Source organism: Pongo abelii, chromosome 2 (genome assembly GCF_028885655.2).
Source record: "Pongo abelii isolate AG06213 chromosome 2, NHGRI_mPonAbe1-v2.0_pri, whole genome shotgun sequence".
NCBI lineage: Eukaryota > Metazoa > Chordata > Mammalia > Primates > Hominidae > Pongo > Pongo abelii.
In genome coordinates, this window is record NC_085928.1 from 66,355,403 (window position 1) to 66,369,467 (window position 14,065).

Below are 14,065 nucleotides of genomic sequence, written 5' to 3' on the forward strand. Positions count from 1 at the left end.
GATTTTACAATGAAATTAACAGCCCTGTGCTGGGCTTGCAGTTGGCTTTCCCATGAAGCAGTCTGGCCCCTGGAAGTTGGATTAATAAGCTACGACTGGCAGGTGAGAAGAATTAAAACTCTTTCTGAAGTAGGGATGAATAGATATACAAGTGGCTAATAAGCATACGGCATTCTTTTGTATACAGAAATACAAACTTAGATTACATTGTATTGTATGGTAGATTGTATTTACTTATATCTTTAGGTACAGCTATGGTTCCAAAACGATCTTTCACTAAAGATAAAAAATAGGATGGAACTTACCAAAGATAAAAATATGTGTCCAACATGTAAACAACAAATAAATGATAGCTTTCCAAGCTCTAAAGTATATATATCTTTCAGTTGCTAAAGGTTTTATTTTACATATGTTTGCAATATTAACACACCCAAGAATCTGTAACTATTTCACCTTAATTAAAACCCAATCTACTCATTCTCATCTGTCTGACTGAATTTTGGCAAGAATCACTAATACAAACCTGTTCCATTTACATTGTAAAATTGTTTAGGAAGATCTACCAACAGTTGTTTTATGCTGTGTTTATTCTTTTCAATCCATAGATAAGCCTGCAGCTTTGTGGTCAACCGTATTTTAATTATGAATATAACCCACCTTCTACTACAATAGCAAATGTGAAGCTTCCAAAACACCTCTCAGAAAATACATGCAGATGAGTTAAACACATTTGCTAATTCCCTTTTCCTGGCTTTTTATTGCGTATTGGTTATAAGCTAAGGAGATGTCTTTACTGACAGCCACTAGTCTAATGCAGCAGTATTCAGAATGTGGCAGCAATTTTGTTTAGTTTCAAAGTAGCAAAGAATGAGTAACTGCATTTCTTCAGAATGAGACTGAAGGCTTTATGGTTGCAAGATCCCTTTACTTTTTTTAAAATTATGGAAGACTCCAAAGAGATTTTGTTTATGTGGGCTATCTTTACTGACATTTATCACACTAGAAATTACAACTGAGAAATTATTATATACAAGAACATATAAGCAAACATTCCATTAGCTACCAGAGCTATGTCATCATTCTACATCATGTAGCTTCCAGAACACTCCACATACACTCCTGAGAGAATGAAAGTGAAAAAAGCAATAAAAATCATTACTATGAATATAGTTTCAACTTCATGGATGCCTTGAAAGGGTCCAAGCCCCAGACCACACTTTGGGAACTGCTGATGTATACTTGAAGAAGCCAAATGATATTGTTTCATTATGTAACCACATCCTACCAATATCATCTGAATCATTTTATAGATGAGAAAACCTGAGTAGGATGTGGTTAAATAATGATGTATGCAAATGTACCTCACACAGTATCTGATACATACTAAGAATTCAATAAAAATCAGAATAAGAATTCAAAAAAAGTTTCCTTTTTCGACCCATCATCCATTTAGGAATCAAGATGTCCTAATTCTTTCCTAACTGCTGTTCTATATCTTTACGCCGAATAAAAACCCCAGCCGAGGCAGGGTTTATTTTATAAGGTAAATATTTATGAACAATTTATTCTGTGCAATCAGTATATAATAAATGTTATTTTATTCATTGAGTATATTACAATTATTTTAAAAGACTGCATATCAAAATATAAGTGGATTCACATATTTTCTTTATATTAAGTAGTATATTACTAAATGTTTAAATTTTCCAAGAATAATATTTTTCTTATTCTTACCTTTAAAATGTGTAGATGTCTATTTTCCCTTTCCAAGTGAGTAAAACCTTCCTTACATTTTAGTCTAGGAATTCTGGAATCCACATTTTGGATGGTTTGCAAATTACTGCAGGTTAGTATACAATACACTTAGTTTTCTTCTATGTTTGTTTTTTAATCTATGATAGGTTAAGGACTCCCCTAGAGTCTTCAGGTTTTATTAAGTATTTTTTCTCCCTCTCTGCTTTCTACCCTTTCTAATCCTAACTTGAAGGCACCTGGATTTCCTCTTCTCTCTTCTCTTTTTGCTATTCTTCTTCCCTCCTTGCTTTTAAGTTTTAGTGCCCTCAGAACTTAGATTTATCACTATAACCAACTACTGACAATGTTCTTGTCTTTCCATTTTCAGCTGTTTTCATTAATGTTAGCTTTCCACAAACTTGTGACTACTAGGATTATGGTGGAACTATTTGCTTAAAGGTTTTAGTTTTCTAAGTGCTTTACTAGCCCATAAAAAACAATAACTTATTGTGGAACCTTAAACCAACCATGCTGTTTTTATTTATTTATAGTTGTAAATTATCACATGACCAAAACAGAATGGTTTCTTCAGATAAATATGGCTCAGAATTTAGCAACAGTTTATTCACTCAAAAATGGTATCCAACTCAGTAAAAATAAACTCCAACTCATTAAATCTAACAATAAAACTCAATAAAACCAGAAAACACTCAATAAAAAATCCAAGTCAATAAAATGACATGTTCTTACTACTCATCAAGATCTTAGATAATTGACTTAATACAATGATTTTATATAAGGTCATAAATATTTTAACTTGGTTTAAATTACAGAATGAATGGGTTTTAGTGTTTTAAATGAAAGCATCTCTTGCCAGGAGTGTTTCAAAGTGTCATTTTGAAATTACAGACCTTAGAGATGAATAAGACCTTGTGTAGCCAATCTAACCAAGTCATTTTACACATGGGGGACCTGATGAAGGATACAATGTATATGTGACTGGCTAGTGACTTTGGAAAGTGGCAGAGCTGACCTCTGGTTTGTCCCTTTTCACTGTATTAGGTTGCCTTTAGAGTAAAAACTGTTTCAGTTGAAGGAACTTTAGAGATCATCTAATTCAGTGTCATTTTATTTATTTACTTATTTATTTTTTTTTTTTGGAGTTAGGGTCTTGCTTTTGTGACCCAGGCTGAAGTGCAGTGGTATGATCATAGCTCACTGCAGCCTTGAACTCCTGGGATCAAGGGATCCTCTTACCTAAACCTCCAAAGAAGCTAGGACTACAGGCATGTGCCACCATGCCTGGTTAACTTTTTAAAAATTTTGTAGGGATGGGGTCTCGCTATGTTGCCAAGACTGGTCTTGAACCCCTGGGCTCAAGCGATCCTCCTGCCTTGGCCTCCCAAAGTGTTGAGATTACAGGCGTGAGCCACCACACTCAGCCACAATCATTTTATAGATGAGAAAACCTGGGTAGGATGTGGTTAAATACTGATGTATGAAAATGTTACCTCATACAGTATTTGGCATGTAGTAAGAATTCAATAAAAATCAGTTTCCTTTTTTGGCCCATCATCCATTTAGGAACCAAGATGTCCTAAAGCTTTCCTAACTGTTGTTCTGTATCTTTACGTTGAGTAAAAAGCCCAATAAGCAGGTGTTTATTTTATAAGGTGAATATTTATGAGAAGTTTATTCTGTGCAATGAGTATAAAATAAATTAGTACTATTTTTTCATTGTGTATATTAAAATTATCTTAAAAGACTGCATATCCAAATATGAGTGGATTCACATATTTTCTTAATAATTAAGCAAATTAATTATTTTCAAATTAATTTGAAATTAATTAATTAAGCAAATTAATTAATTAAGAAAATTAATTAATTTTCCAAAATACCCTTTTCACAAAGGAAAGAGGTGAGGATAAATAGTATCTCCTTTCCCACACTGTTATACCTCCTTGCCTGTCTGTGTATGTGGCTCACATTGATGCTGGAATAAGGAAACATGAGGCACTGCTTTGAGAGCCAACACCACCTAAGGAGTCAGAGTCTAGACTGAGGTCTGCCACTTACTAAGGGATGACCTTGGCAAGTTTTACTAACCTGTAATTTCTACATCTGCAATGTGGCCATAAAGAAGCCCAATCTTATAGTACTGCTCTAGGGATCCAAAGATATGCATATATAAATAATCCGTAAAATCTAGTGTCTATACAATATTACATGGTACAGCAAAAATAAATAAATAAATAAACAAACAACTAGAGAATGCAGGAAATCTGCATCCTGGTGCCAGATCATCACTGTCTTGCCATGACACCTTGGAGAAGTCACCTTTTTGTAAAAATCTGCAAGATGCAAGGATTAAATGAGATCAGTGTCTCAAAGAATCAATTTGGAGAAAGGAATGTGGGGCAAAGCAGCCCAACTTTTATCCAGTTTTTTAGGCTTTCAAATATTATATCATCCTTTGGGAGGCTGAAGGGGGAAGGATCACTTGAGCCCAGGAGCTCAAGGCTGCAGTGTGCTAGGATAGCACCACTGCACTCTAGTCTGGGTGACAGAGCAAGACACTCTTCCATGAAGAAAAAAAATTCATATATTGTATCAACTAAAAAAGGGGTTCTGCTGAAATGAAATAATAAAGTTTCAACAAGTTCTTTGAAGAAGACTTTTTTTAAATTACCTTGCATCCTTCACAAGCATGAACTCCATAGTGAAATCCAGAAGCTTTATCTCCACAGACACGACATTCGATTGCCATGAGGGAGTTGGAAGGCTCTTCATGAGGCTTATTGTAGAGCTGAGTCTTCTCAGAATAATAAGGTGGAGATGCAGGCTCCACTTTGATTGCACCTGTGTTTGGAGACATGTGAGAGGATAATTATCCCATGAAAACAGTCCTAAAAAGACAACAGGGCAAGCCACCATAGTACACCTTCATGCTGTATTTGTATTGTTTCGGTGTAAAAGCACAGTGGAACATGAAAAAACACTGGAGTTAAGGCAAGAAAAAGAAGGCTTTGTAATCACAGGCAAGTTACAACATCTCTAAGCCTCACCCATAAATATAAAATGGGAACGAGAATTAAGTTTGTGGTTCTATGACCCCCAGTACCCTGCAATATCTAACAGACAATATAGAGGATTTGAGACAAGGAAGCTTATTTTGCTAGGAAATGTTCTGTCTTTGGTATTCATCACAATATTAAATTATACATTTTATTTAAATATTCCATTTTATAAGTACTTTGAAACAACTCTTCCAAAGAACCACAGAAGGAACACCACTGTGAAAAGGTCATGGTATGCCTAGCTTGAGGTGCATGAAAAATACGAGCCCAGGTTACCATTAGTGTTCAGTCAAAAGTGGTGGTTTGTGAAATAATCTTTGACAGAGCATGGCGGAACTTATGGAAGTAAGCCCTACCTTTTACTAGTTAGGCTCAGGGCTACTAAATTTCCATATTAGGCTCTAACTGAAAACCGCACAGATAAATATAACTAAGCATATTATTTATCTTTAAAAGCCACCAGAAATACAGGAAGTTCTTACTTGTCAAGTAATGATTGCCAATTACATAGTGGTGGCTTTGGAAAACCAGCATGTCAGCCCACACATGATAAAAATCAAGGAAAGAGCATCACAGAAATACATTTTATCTCAAAAAGTGCAGTTCTAGTTTTTTCTTGAGTCTGATGTTTTGATGTTGATTTAGTTAATGGCATGAAAATTTATCAATAGGCTACAATGTTAAAACAAATTTGTGCTCAAAAGTAGGTTTCACTATAAACTTCTGAAAGGACATACTAGAAAAAATGTACTGTAGTAGCAGTAATACAGTGAAGATAAGTTATATAATATAAAGTGACTTGGAATGGTTACTTATTAACTTATAAGGGGCCAAAATAATTCAAAGTTTGGATGATGGACTCTTAGCCTGAGATACAACTGGCAGTGTAATCAAGGTAGAAAATGTCCCTAAGAAGGAAGTAAGCAAGAAAGGAAAGAAGAGAGGAAGGAAGGAGGGGGGGAAGGCAAGATTGACCTGGGGCCAGCTCCCTTCCTGGCATTTCATAGATACCTAATATTTCATGGATAAATGGGTGAATAAATGAATGGTGAATGCCTTCTCTATTAGATTTCTAGTCTCTGGACCATTATTTATTACAGGGTTACTGAGAGATGAGTCCAATTCTAGTCCTAGCAGTCTGAAAAGTGAAAATAAACATCATACTTTGGTACTCTTGAAGTTTCAGGTCATACTTATAATCCGCAACCATTGGATCTGTTCTTGTGAATGGAATGTCTTCATAATGTGGAGTAGAAATGCTGGAGAAGTCAACAGTAGTGAAGGGCTTGATGTCAAAGGAGTGGGAGTGGTCGTCCATTACGGAGAGATCCACAGAGCTGATCCCAAAGTTGGTGGGCCAGAATGGCATCTCTGTGTCAACCATGGTCATTTCTGAAAGGAAAAATAGACTAGCTGTGAAGTTAAGTCCTAGAGAACACAGCAATCTCACAGAGTTTCAGAAAGAGAAATGAAAAGAGTCTTTGGCAAAGTAATTTCATCTAGGCTCTCACAACAACAGAAAAGAAGATAACCACCTTCTTAGTGCTGTCTAGGCTGTTTTATGATAGAAAGGAAGTCACCCTTTACCCAGGTATCATAATAGAGGATCCTGAAACAGTGCAGATACATACAGTGTATCCATATAAATGCCTTTTTTCCAACAGGCCTGCTCTCATTATCTTCTACAGAAGGTCATCAATTGAGTCTGTTAATGACTGCTGTTATTTATTTAAAATTTTGTCCAGCTTTATTGAGTATAATAGACAAAAATTTTTAAACTTAAGGTATACAGGCCAGGCACGGTGGCTCACACCTGTAATCCCAGCACTTTGGGAGGCTTAGGCAGGAGGATCACCTGAGGTCAGGAGTTCGAGACCAGCCTGGCCAACATGGCGAAACCTCATCTCTACTAAAAATACAAAAATTGGCTGGGTGTGGTAGCACGCCTGTAATCCCAGCTACTCGGGAGACTGAGACAGAAGAATCACTTGAACCTGGGAGGCAGACGTGGCAGTGAGGCGAGATCACACCACTGCACTCCAGGCTGGGCGACAGAGCAAGACTCCACCTCAAAAAAACCCAAACCAAACCAAAACAAAAAAAACCCCAAAAAACCGAAAAACAAACAAAACACTTAAGATATTCAATGTGATGTTTTAATATATGTATTTACTATGAAATGCTTATCATAATCAAGCTAATGAACATATTCATCACTTCACACAGTTACCTTTTTGAGTATGAATATGTGTAGTGAGAACACTTAAGATCTACTATCTTAGCAAATTTCAAATATATCATACAGTATCACTAACTATAGTCACCATGCTGACTATACTTAGGTCTCCAGAACTTATCCTGCATAACTGAAACTCTGGCTGACATCTCCCCATTGCTCTCATCCTCCAGCCCCTGGCAACCACCATTTTACTCTCTGCTTTTATGAATTTGACTTTTTTAGATTCCAAGTGTAAGTGAGATCATGTGGTATTTGTCTTTCTGTGTCAAATACCACCCAGTTTAATTCTGTTAGCATAATGTCCTCTAGGTTCATCTCTGTTGTCGCAAATGACAGGATTTCCTTCTTTTTTTAAGGTTGAATAATATTCTACTGGGTGTGTACATATACATCTGTATGTGTATATAGGTATGTGTGTATACATATTTTATATATACAGATATATACTGTGTTTTCAAAAATCCATTCATCCATTGACACTTAGGTTGATTTCATATCTTGCCTATTGCAAATAATGCTGCAGTGAACATGGGAGAGCAGACAGCTCTTCAACATACTGATTCCATTTCATTTGGATATATACCCAGAAGTAGGATTGCTGGATCATGTGCTAGTTCTATTTTTAATTTTTTGAGGCAGTCCATTCTGTTTTCCATAATGACTATACCAATTTACATTCCTGCCAACAGTGTACAAGGGTTCCCTCCTATCCACATCCTTGCCAACACTTCTTATCATCTGTGTTTTTGATAACAGCCATTCTAATGGGTGTGAGATGATATCTCACTGTGGTTTTGATTTGCATTTCCCTGATGATTAGTGATGGTGAGTACCTTTTCATATATCTGTTGGCCACTTGTATGTCTTCTTTCTAGAAATGGATATTCCGGTCCTTTATCATTTTTTAACTGAGTTATTTGTTTTCTTGCAATTGAGTTTGTTGAGTTTCTTATATATTTTGGAATATTAATTCCATATCAGATGTACGATTTGCAATCCATAACTCCATATCAGATGTACAGATTTCCCTATTCTGTAGGCTGACTTTTCACTTTATTATTTCCTTTGCTGTGAAGAAGCTTCTAGTTTGGTGCAACCTGTTAATGATTGTTTTTAAAGTGTGCACAGGGTTCAACGACAATTTTACTCTCTTGAAATTAGAAGCCCAAAATATTTTTCTCTTTAGGATGAAATTTTTGCTATTCTACTTGTATTTATAATGCTTTTGTGTAATAGAAAAGTTGGCAAATTAAATTTAGGTAAATGAACTTCTTTAATTGCATCCTAAAATAATTTTGTTCTTAAAATAATACAAAAATAAAATTTTAAAGGGAAAAATTACTCAATTATTACTTCTGTACTATGAAAAATTACTCAATAATCTTTTCTGTGGATGCACCTTTTCTTAAAGAGGAGAGAGTTTTCCCCACATTGAGAATAGAAAGGTTAGAGAGATATGTGGAAACATTTGATCACACCCGAGAGTGTCAAAATCAGACTCTAGCCCAGCATTAATTTTAAACCACTCCCAAAACAAAAACAAAACAAAACAGAGATAGAAACAAGAAAACACATAAAAGACAAAGGAAAAATACTTATATGGATTCTAAGGCCACAGAATAGCAAGTTTCATGAATCATTTGCCCAATATCATGTACGCCACATGCATTTTTCTAAACATGATTTATTGTCACAGTAAGTGCAACAAAACTCTTTTGGTTCACTTCACGTGGACCTGTGAGCCACCGAGTGTGTAGACTGGAAAACTTTCTGCAATAGGTACCTGGACTCTGTTTACCTGAAACCAGTTCATTATTCAAAGTGGTGCCAAAAAAGCAGTCATAGGTATTTTAAATGTTAACTCTGTGGTCAAAAACACCAGTGGAGAACTGTGTAAATTTAGGACTGCTCACACTGGAGACAGAGATGAGCTGCTTATAAACTCCAGGATTCATCAAATTATAGGCGTATCTTTCTTGTTTGCAGTCGTATCCCCACTGGCTAACAAAGGGCTTGTCTCATAGTAGGTGCTCGTTAAATATTTATTTATTAAATACTAAATACATTGATGACTTAATGAGATAGCTGTGAAGTTTTAGCAGAAGGGGCAGGGAAGGAGGGAAGCAAACTGGTATTGATCAAGCACTTCCCATGTGCCCAGTACATCCTACCTTTTCTTCTGCATAATCTGAAATATTCCCACTTTATAGATAAGCAAGCTAGGACCAAAGAAGTAAAGTGAATTGTCCAAGGTCCTCTAGCTAGGAAGTAGAAGATGCAAACTCAAGACTGACCCTGAAACCCTCTTCTGTATATACAGTATTCTCTTGATTCTCTCATTGATGAAACAGGCTTATGGAGGAGGGGCCACTCTCCTCTGTGTATCTGTGCACGGGCCTCTTGCTTTTCCTTTTTCTTTTCTTTTGTTTATTTATCATTTTTTGGAGCAATTTTATTTTAATGCTCTCACTTTAACACCACTTGCTTTTTCTTACCAAGCAGATTGCCAAGAAATTCACTCCAAAGGCAAACTTTTGCATGAGTTGAAGATTGAAGATTTCAGCTGTGATCTTCATAAGAAAAAATGCCTTGAGGCTGGGCGCAGTGGCTCACACCTGTAATTCCAGCCAAATTTGGCCTTTGGGAGGCCAAAGACGGTGGATCACCTGAGGTCAGGAGTTCGAGACCAGCCTGATCAACATGGAGAAACCCCATCTCTGCTAAAAATACAAAATTAGCCGGGCATGGTGATGCATGCCTGTGATCCCAGCTACTCGGGAAGCTGAGGCAAGAGAATCGCTTGAACCCAGGAGACAGAGGTTGCGGTGAGCTGGGATCACGCCACTGCATTCCAGCCTGGGCAACAAGAGTGAAACTCCATCTCAAAAAAAAAAAAAAAAAAAAAAAAAGCCTTGAAAATATAAACAAGACTAGTCCTGTGAATGTGCGTTTGTGGTTTCAAGAGGACTAATTAGGTACCGTACGGGTTCACATGTCTATCTACATAAATAAGTACCCAAACAACCTTAAGTTATCTGTGTTTCAGTGTCAACACTGCACACCAAAAAGGGGAATGTGTACTGGTGATAGTTAAAGGTCATTCTAGGTCTCAATGACATCCAGAAAAAAGTCTGTGCTCCTAAGGACAGGGCACCCATCCAACTGTGTGTCCTTTGTTTCAAAATTCGTCCAAACCTGTCTAACCCAGGTCATTCCATTTACTTTGTCTGTCTCCTTGGCAGGCTTAATTTTCATTTCTGTATCTACTTTTCTTAGTATAACTTATTTTCATATTAAAGTATATTTCCCTTGTCTACACTGTAATATCCACAAATGTGGGTTTATCACCTATTTCTCACTATGCTATTGCAAAGTTTTCTGCATACAGAATAAAGGCTGACAAAGTGAGTTAAAGGTAGTGGATATGCTTTTGTATGAATACTGGGAAATGAAAATAAGGATGCACAAATATCTGGGGTGGGAGAGAAATTGGTTGCTCATGATTTTACTGGTTTAATTTTGCTTTGTTTCATTTTTAACATACAATTTCAGTGACTTCCTATCAATCACAGCCATGCTGCTTTCTTTCCTCTCTCTCTCTCTCTTCCCCACCCCCCTAACCTCACTTTTAAAGAGACAGCATCTCACTGTGTTGCCCAGGCTGGTCTCAAACTCCTGCGTTCAAGTGGTCCTCCTGGCTCAGCCTCCCAAACTTCTGGGAATATAGGCGTGAGCCACTGTGCCCAGCCAAAGTCATGCTTCTTATTACAAAAGTCATATCCATAGGGGTCGTGTATTATATTGTGGAAATTTTGGGAAAATTTTTAACGTGAAAATAGCCATCTATGTGTTAAGGAAAGAAGGAAAAGTTCATGTAATTTTTAAAGATATTATATGAAATTCCTAGAAAACTCTGTACTTGTAGTACATCTCATGGCTAAAAGGATGCTGTTTTCTGTTTTTGTTTTATTTTGTTTTTCATAGTAGCCTTTACTTTTGTGAGAGCAGTTTTAGGTTTACATAAAAATTGAGCAGAAAGTACAGAGCTCTTATAATAGCCCTTCCCCAGCCTCCTGTCCCCTCTCTACAAAGCATGGTTTTCCCCATTACTAACACCTTGCACAGTGTAGTATACTTGCTACAACTGATGAACCAATACTGACACATCATTACCAACTAAAGTCCATGATTTACATCAAGGTCTGCTCTTTGTGTTGCATAGTTCTACATTTTTGTTTTGTTTTTGGTGGAGTCTTGCTCTGTCACCCAGGCTGCAATGCAGTGGCACGATCTTGGCTCACTGCAACCTCCACCTCCCAGGTTCATATGATTCTCCTGCCCCAGTCTCCTGAGTAGCTGGGATTACAGGCGTGTGCCACCATGCCCAGCTAATTTTTGTATTTTTAGTAGAGAAGGGGTTTCACTATGTTGGCCAGGCTGGTCTTGAACTCCTGACCTCAAGCGATCTACCCGCCTCTGCCTCCCAAAGTGCTGGGATTACAGGTGTGAGCCACCGTGCCCGGCCAAGTTCTATGGGTTTTGACAGAGACATAATATCATGCATTCATTAGAGCATCACACAGAATAGTTTCACTGCCCCAAACATACCCCATACTCCACCTATTCATTCCTCTCTTCCTCCACCCAAGAATGGTATGTTTTTGCTGTCCTCTACTAGTAAGGGCATACTGGTGGAAAAGCAGGAGAAACACTGGCCTTTCAGCTTGGCATTCAAGGCCCTCTATGTCTCAGCCCTAACTTACTTTTTCAGTGTTATTTCCACTGGTTATCCCAGACCTCGCTCCCATTCTTGGCATATCTGGTGGCTGGGCATATCATACTATCTGCCCATGTTAAACATGCCCTGCCTCTTTTAGTCATGCAGGTTACTGAGGCTGCTGTATCTTCTTCTTACTCCTCACCTCTTCATGCCACAAGCCTGCTTGTCTTTCAAAACCCAGTCCAAACGCTACTTTCTCCGTAAAACCATCTATGAATCCTCCAACTTAAAAACACTCCATTCTCTGTGTTCCCACAGCACTTTGTACCTCCTCCTTTAACTCAGATATAATTATCTGGATAACTATCTCCATCATTAGACTTCCAGTCTGGAGCAAAAGGACAGCATCTTATTATTCTATTTTCCCATGTGCATATTCTATGCACAGTTTTTTTTTTTTTTTTACCAAATTCTTGCCTATTGATGATCATATTTTATGCAAAGAGTAGAGTAAATTTTCATTTTGCTACTAAAGATAGAAAAATAACAATACTTTCTCAATAGTTTAGTTTTGTTAAGACTTAAGTTCTCTCCAAAAAATGTTAATCTTCAACATTATCAATAAAATACAACTTAAGCTATAACCGTTCCCCCTCAACGACGTATATTCAGTTTTTTCTCTTTTGCTGATTACAAGAGGAAGGTTGTGGTCCTAGATGGTTTTCTTATTTTTCTAAGTTGAAAGGACAAAGTAAGAAAGAAAAACAGCCTGCCTCTTCATCTCTATGAAAACATTGCCCAAACACACTTTTCCCCTTCCCCCCTGCCCTTCTTCCTTCCCTTTTGCTCTGGGACACCTTGACCTAAACAACATTATTCCATGGACCATAGTTACTGGGAGGCACAGTGGTTCCCTAGACATTTTATTTTATTTTGACTTAGAGATGGGTCCAGAAAGCCTGCTTCTAATTTTGTCTCTAGAAAACATAAGCTACTGTTTCTGCCAAGCTGTAAGTTGAGGAGGTGTTTTTTGTTACTCCGTGCAATTACCCATGAAAGAACAAATGAACAAAATATTTGCATGAACAACAGCCCTTCTCAGTAACAAGAACGTGTCTTAACTCTCTAGCTGGTGACACTGAGTTGTGTTGCATCAGCGGTATATCCATTAATTTCACAACCTTTAGAGTGTTTCAAGCAGGCTAAAGTCTTTAGGCAGAACTTGTGAGCAAAGGATATGGATGTGTGCCATTATCTTAGACCTTCAAACTTGGCTTTAAATGCTATTATAGTCAATGCGCAGACTTTTCACAATACTCAAAGGATGAAGTAGTTCAACAAAAATACAACCAATTTCATGTAAAAATAAAGTAACTTCTTTAATCTGATAGGCATTATTATTTGGGAGTATGGAAGTGGGTTGGAAAAGACGCTAAATTGTAAAATTGAACACCAGAAATATATGCTTTACCTTTGGGGTTTTATGTTATCCCTTATGAAAAGAAAAGAAAAACTATGATTAGAATAGCTGATAAAATGTCACATCTTCTTCATATTTACATTAGCTAATACTAACAGGACACTAAATCTGTGCAAAGTACTACGCCAAATACTGTGCCCGGATTGTGTCATTTAATCCTCACAACCAGCCCGAGGAAGTAGGTGCACTTATAATTTACCTTAAAGATGCGAAAACTGAGGCATGGACCTGGAAGTAAGTAACTCGCCTAAAAGTACACAGTAACTAAGCAGTAGAACTGGCATTGAATACAGATGGTCTGAAGCTCCATAGCCCACATTTGTGACTTTACGCTGGATATCGGTTAGAAAAACATTATTTCTTCCTGATTTTCCAGTTCTATATTAAACAATTATTTAACAGTTCCAACAAACTTTCACTGAATACCTATGATGTGCCAGGCAGGCAGGGGGGGCAGGGGATGTACTACGAAGAGTAACTCTCAAATGAAAGCTTTATTAGAGAAATGTGTTCAGCTAGGCAACAAGAGTATGTACCTGAAAAGCCTTTCATAGGTCCTTTGTAGTTTTGTTGGAAATGACCTTAAAAGACACTTAACCGCTGATTTTTTAATCCCTTCTCATTTGTTTCAGGTTAATGTCATGGTACTCATAACTGTGGTTCCAACTTGTTTATCCAGCCCATCCCTACTGATTCATGCAGATCAAGATCACTCTGCAGTGTAAACTGACCTGGGAATTTACTAATTCCTCTCCCATCATGACAGCTGACATCCAGAGACAAGAATCATCCTGAAACACTAGAGCAGAAAAGGC

At 37.2% G+C, this 14,065-nt stretch overlaps 1 protein-coding gene across 4 annotated transcripts in view; it reads right to left on the minus strand.

The window, feature by feature from the left end:
• The window catches only part of PPARG (peroxisome proliferator activated receptor gamma), a 146,669-nt gene that overhangs the window by 49,134 nt on the left and 83,470 nt on the right, over positions 1-14,065 (minus strand). For all 4 annotated transcript variants that reach the window (XM_024243965.3, XM_054550182.2, XM_024243964.3 and 1 more), the window contains 2 exon segments: positions 5,976-6,203; positions 4,424-4,593 (listed from right to left, as the gene is read on the minus strand). In XM_024243965.3, coding sequence (XP_024099733.1) covers positions 4,424-4,593; positions 5,976-6,201 — 396 coding nt within the window. In that variant the 5' untranslated portion in view covers positions 6,202-6,203.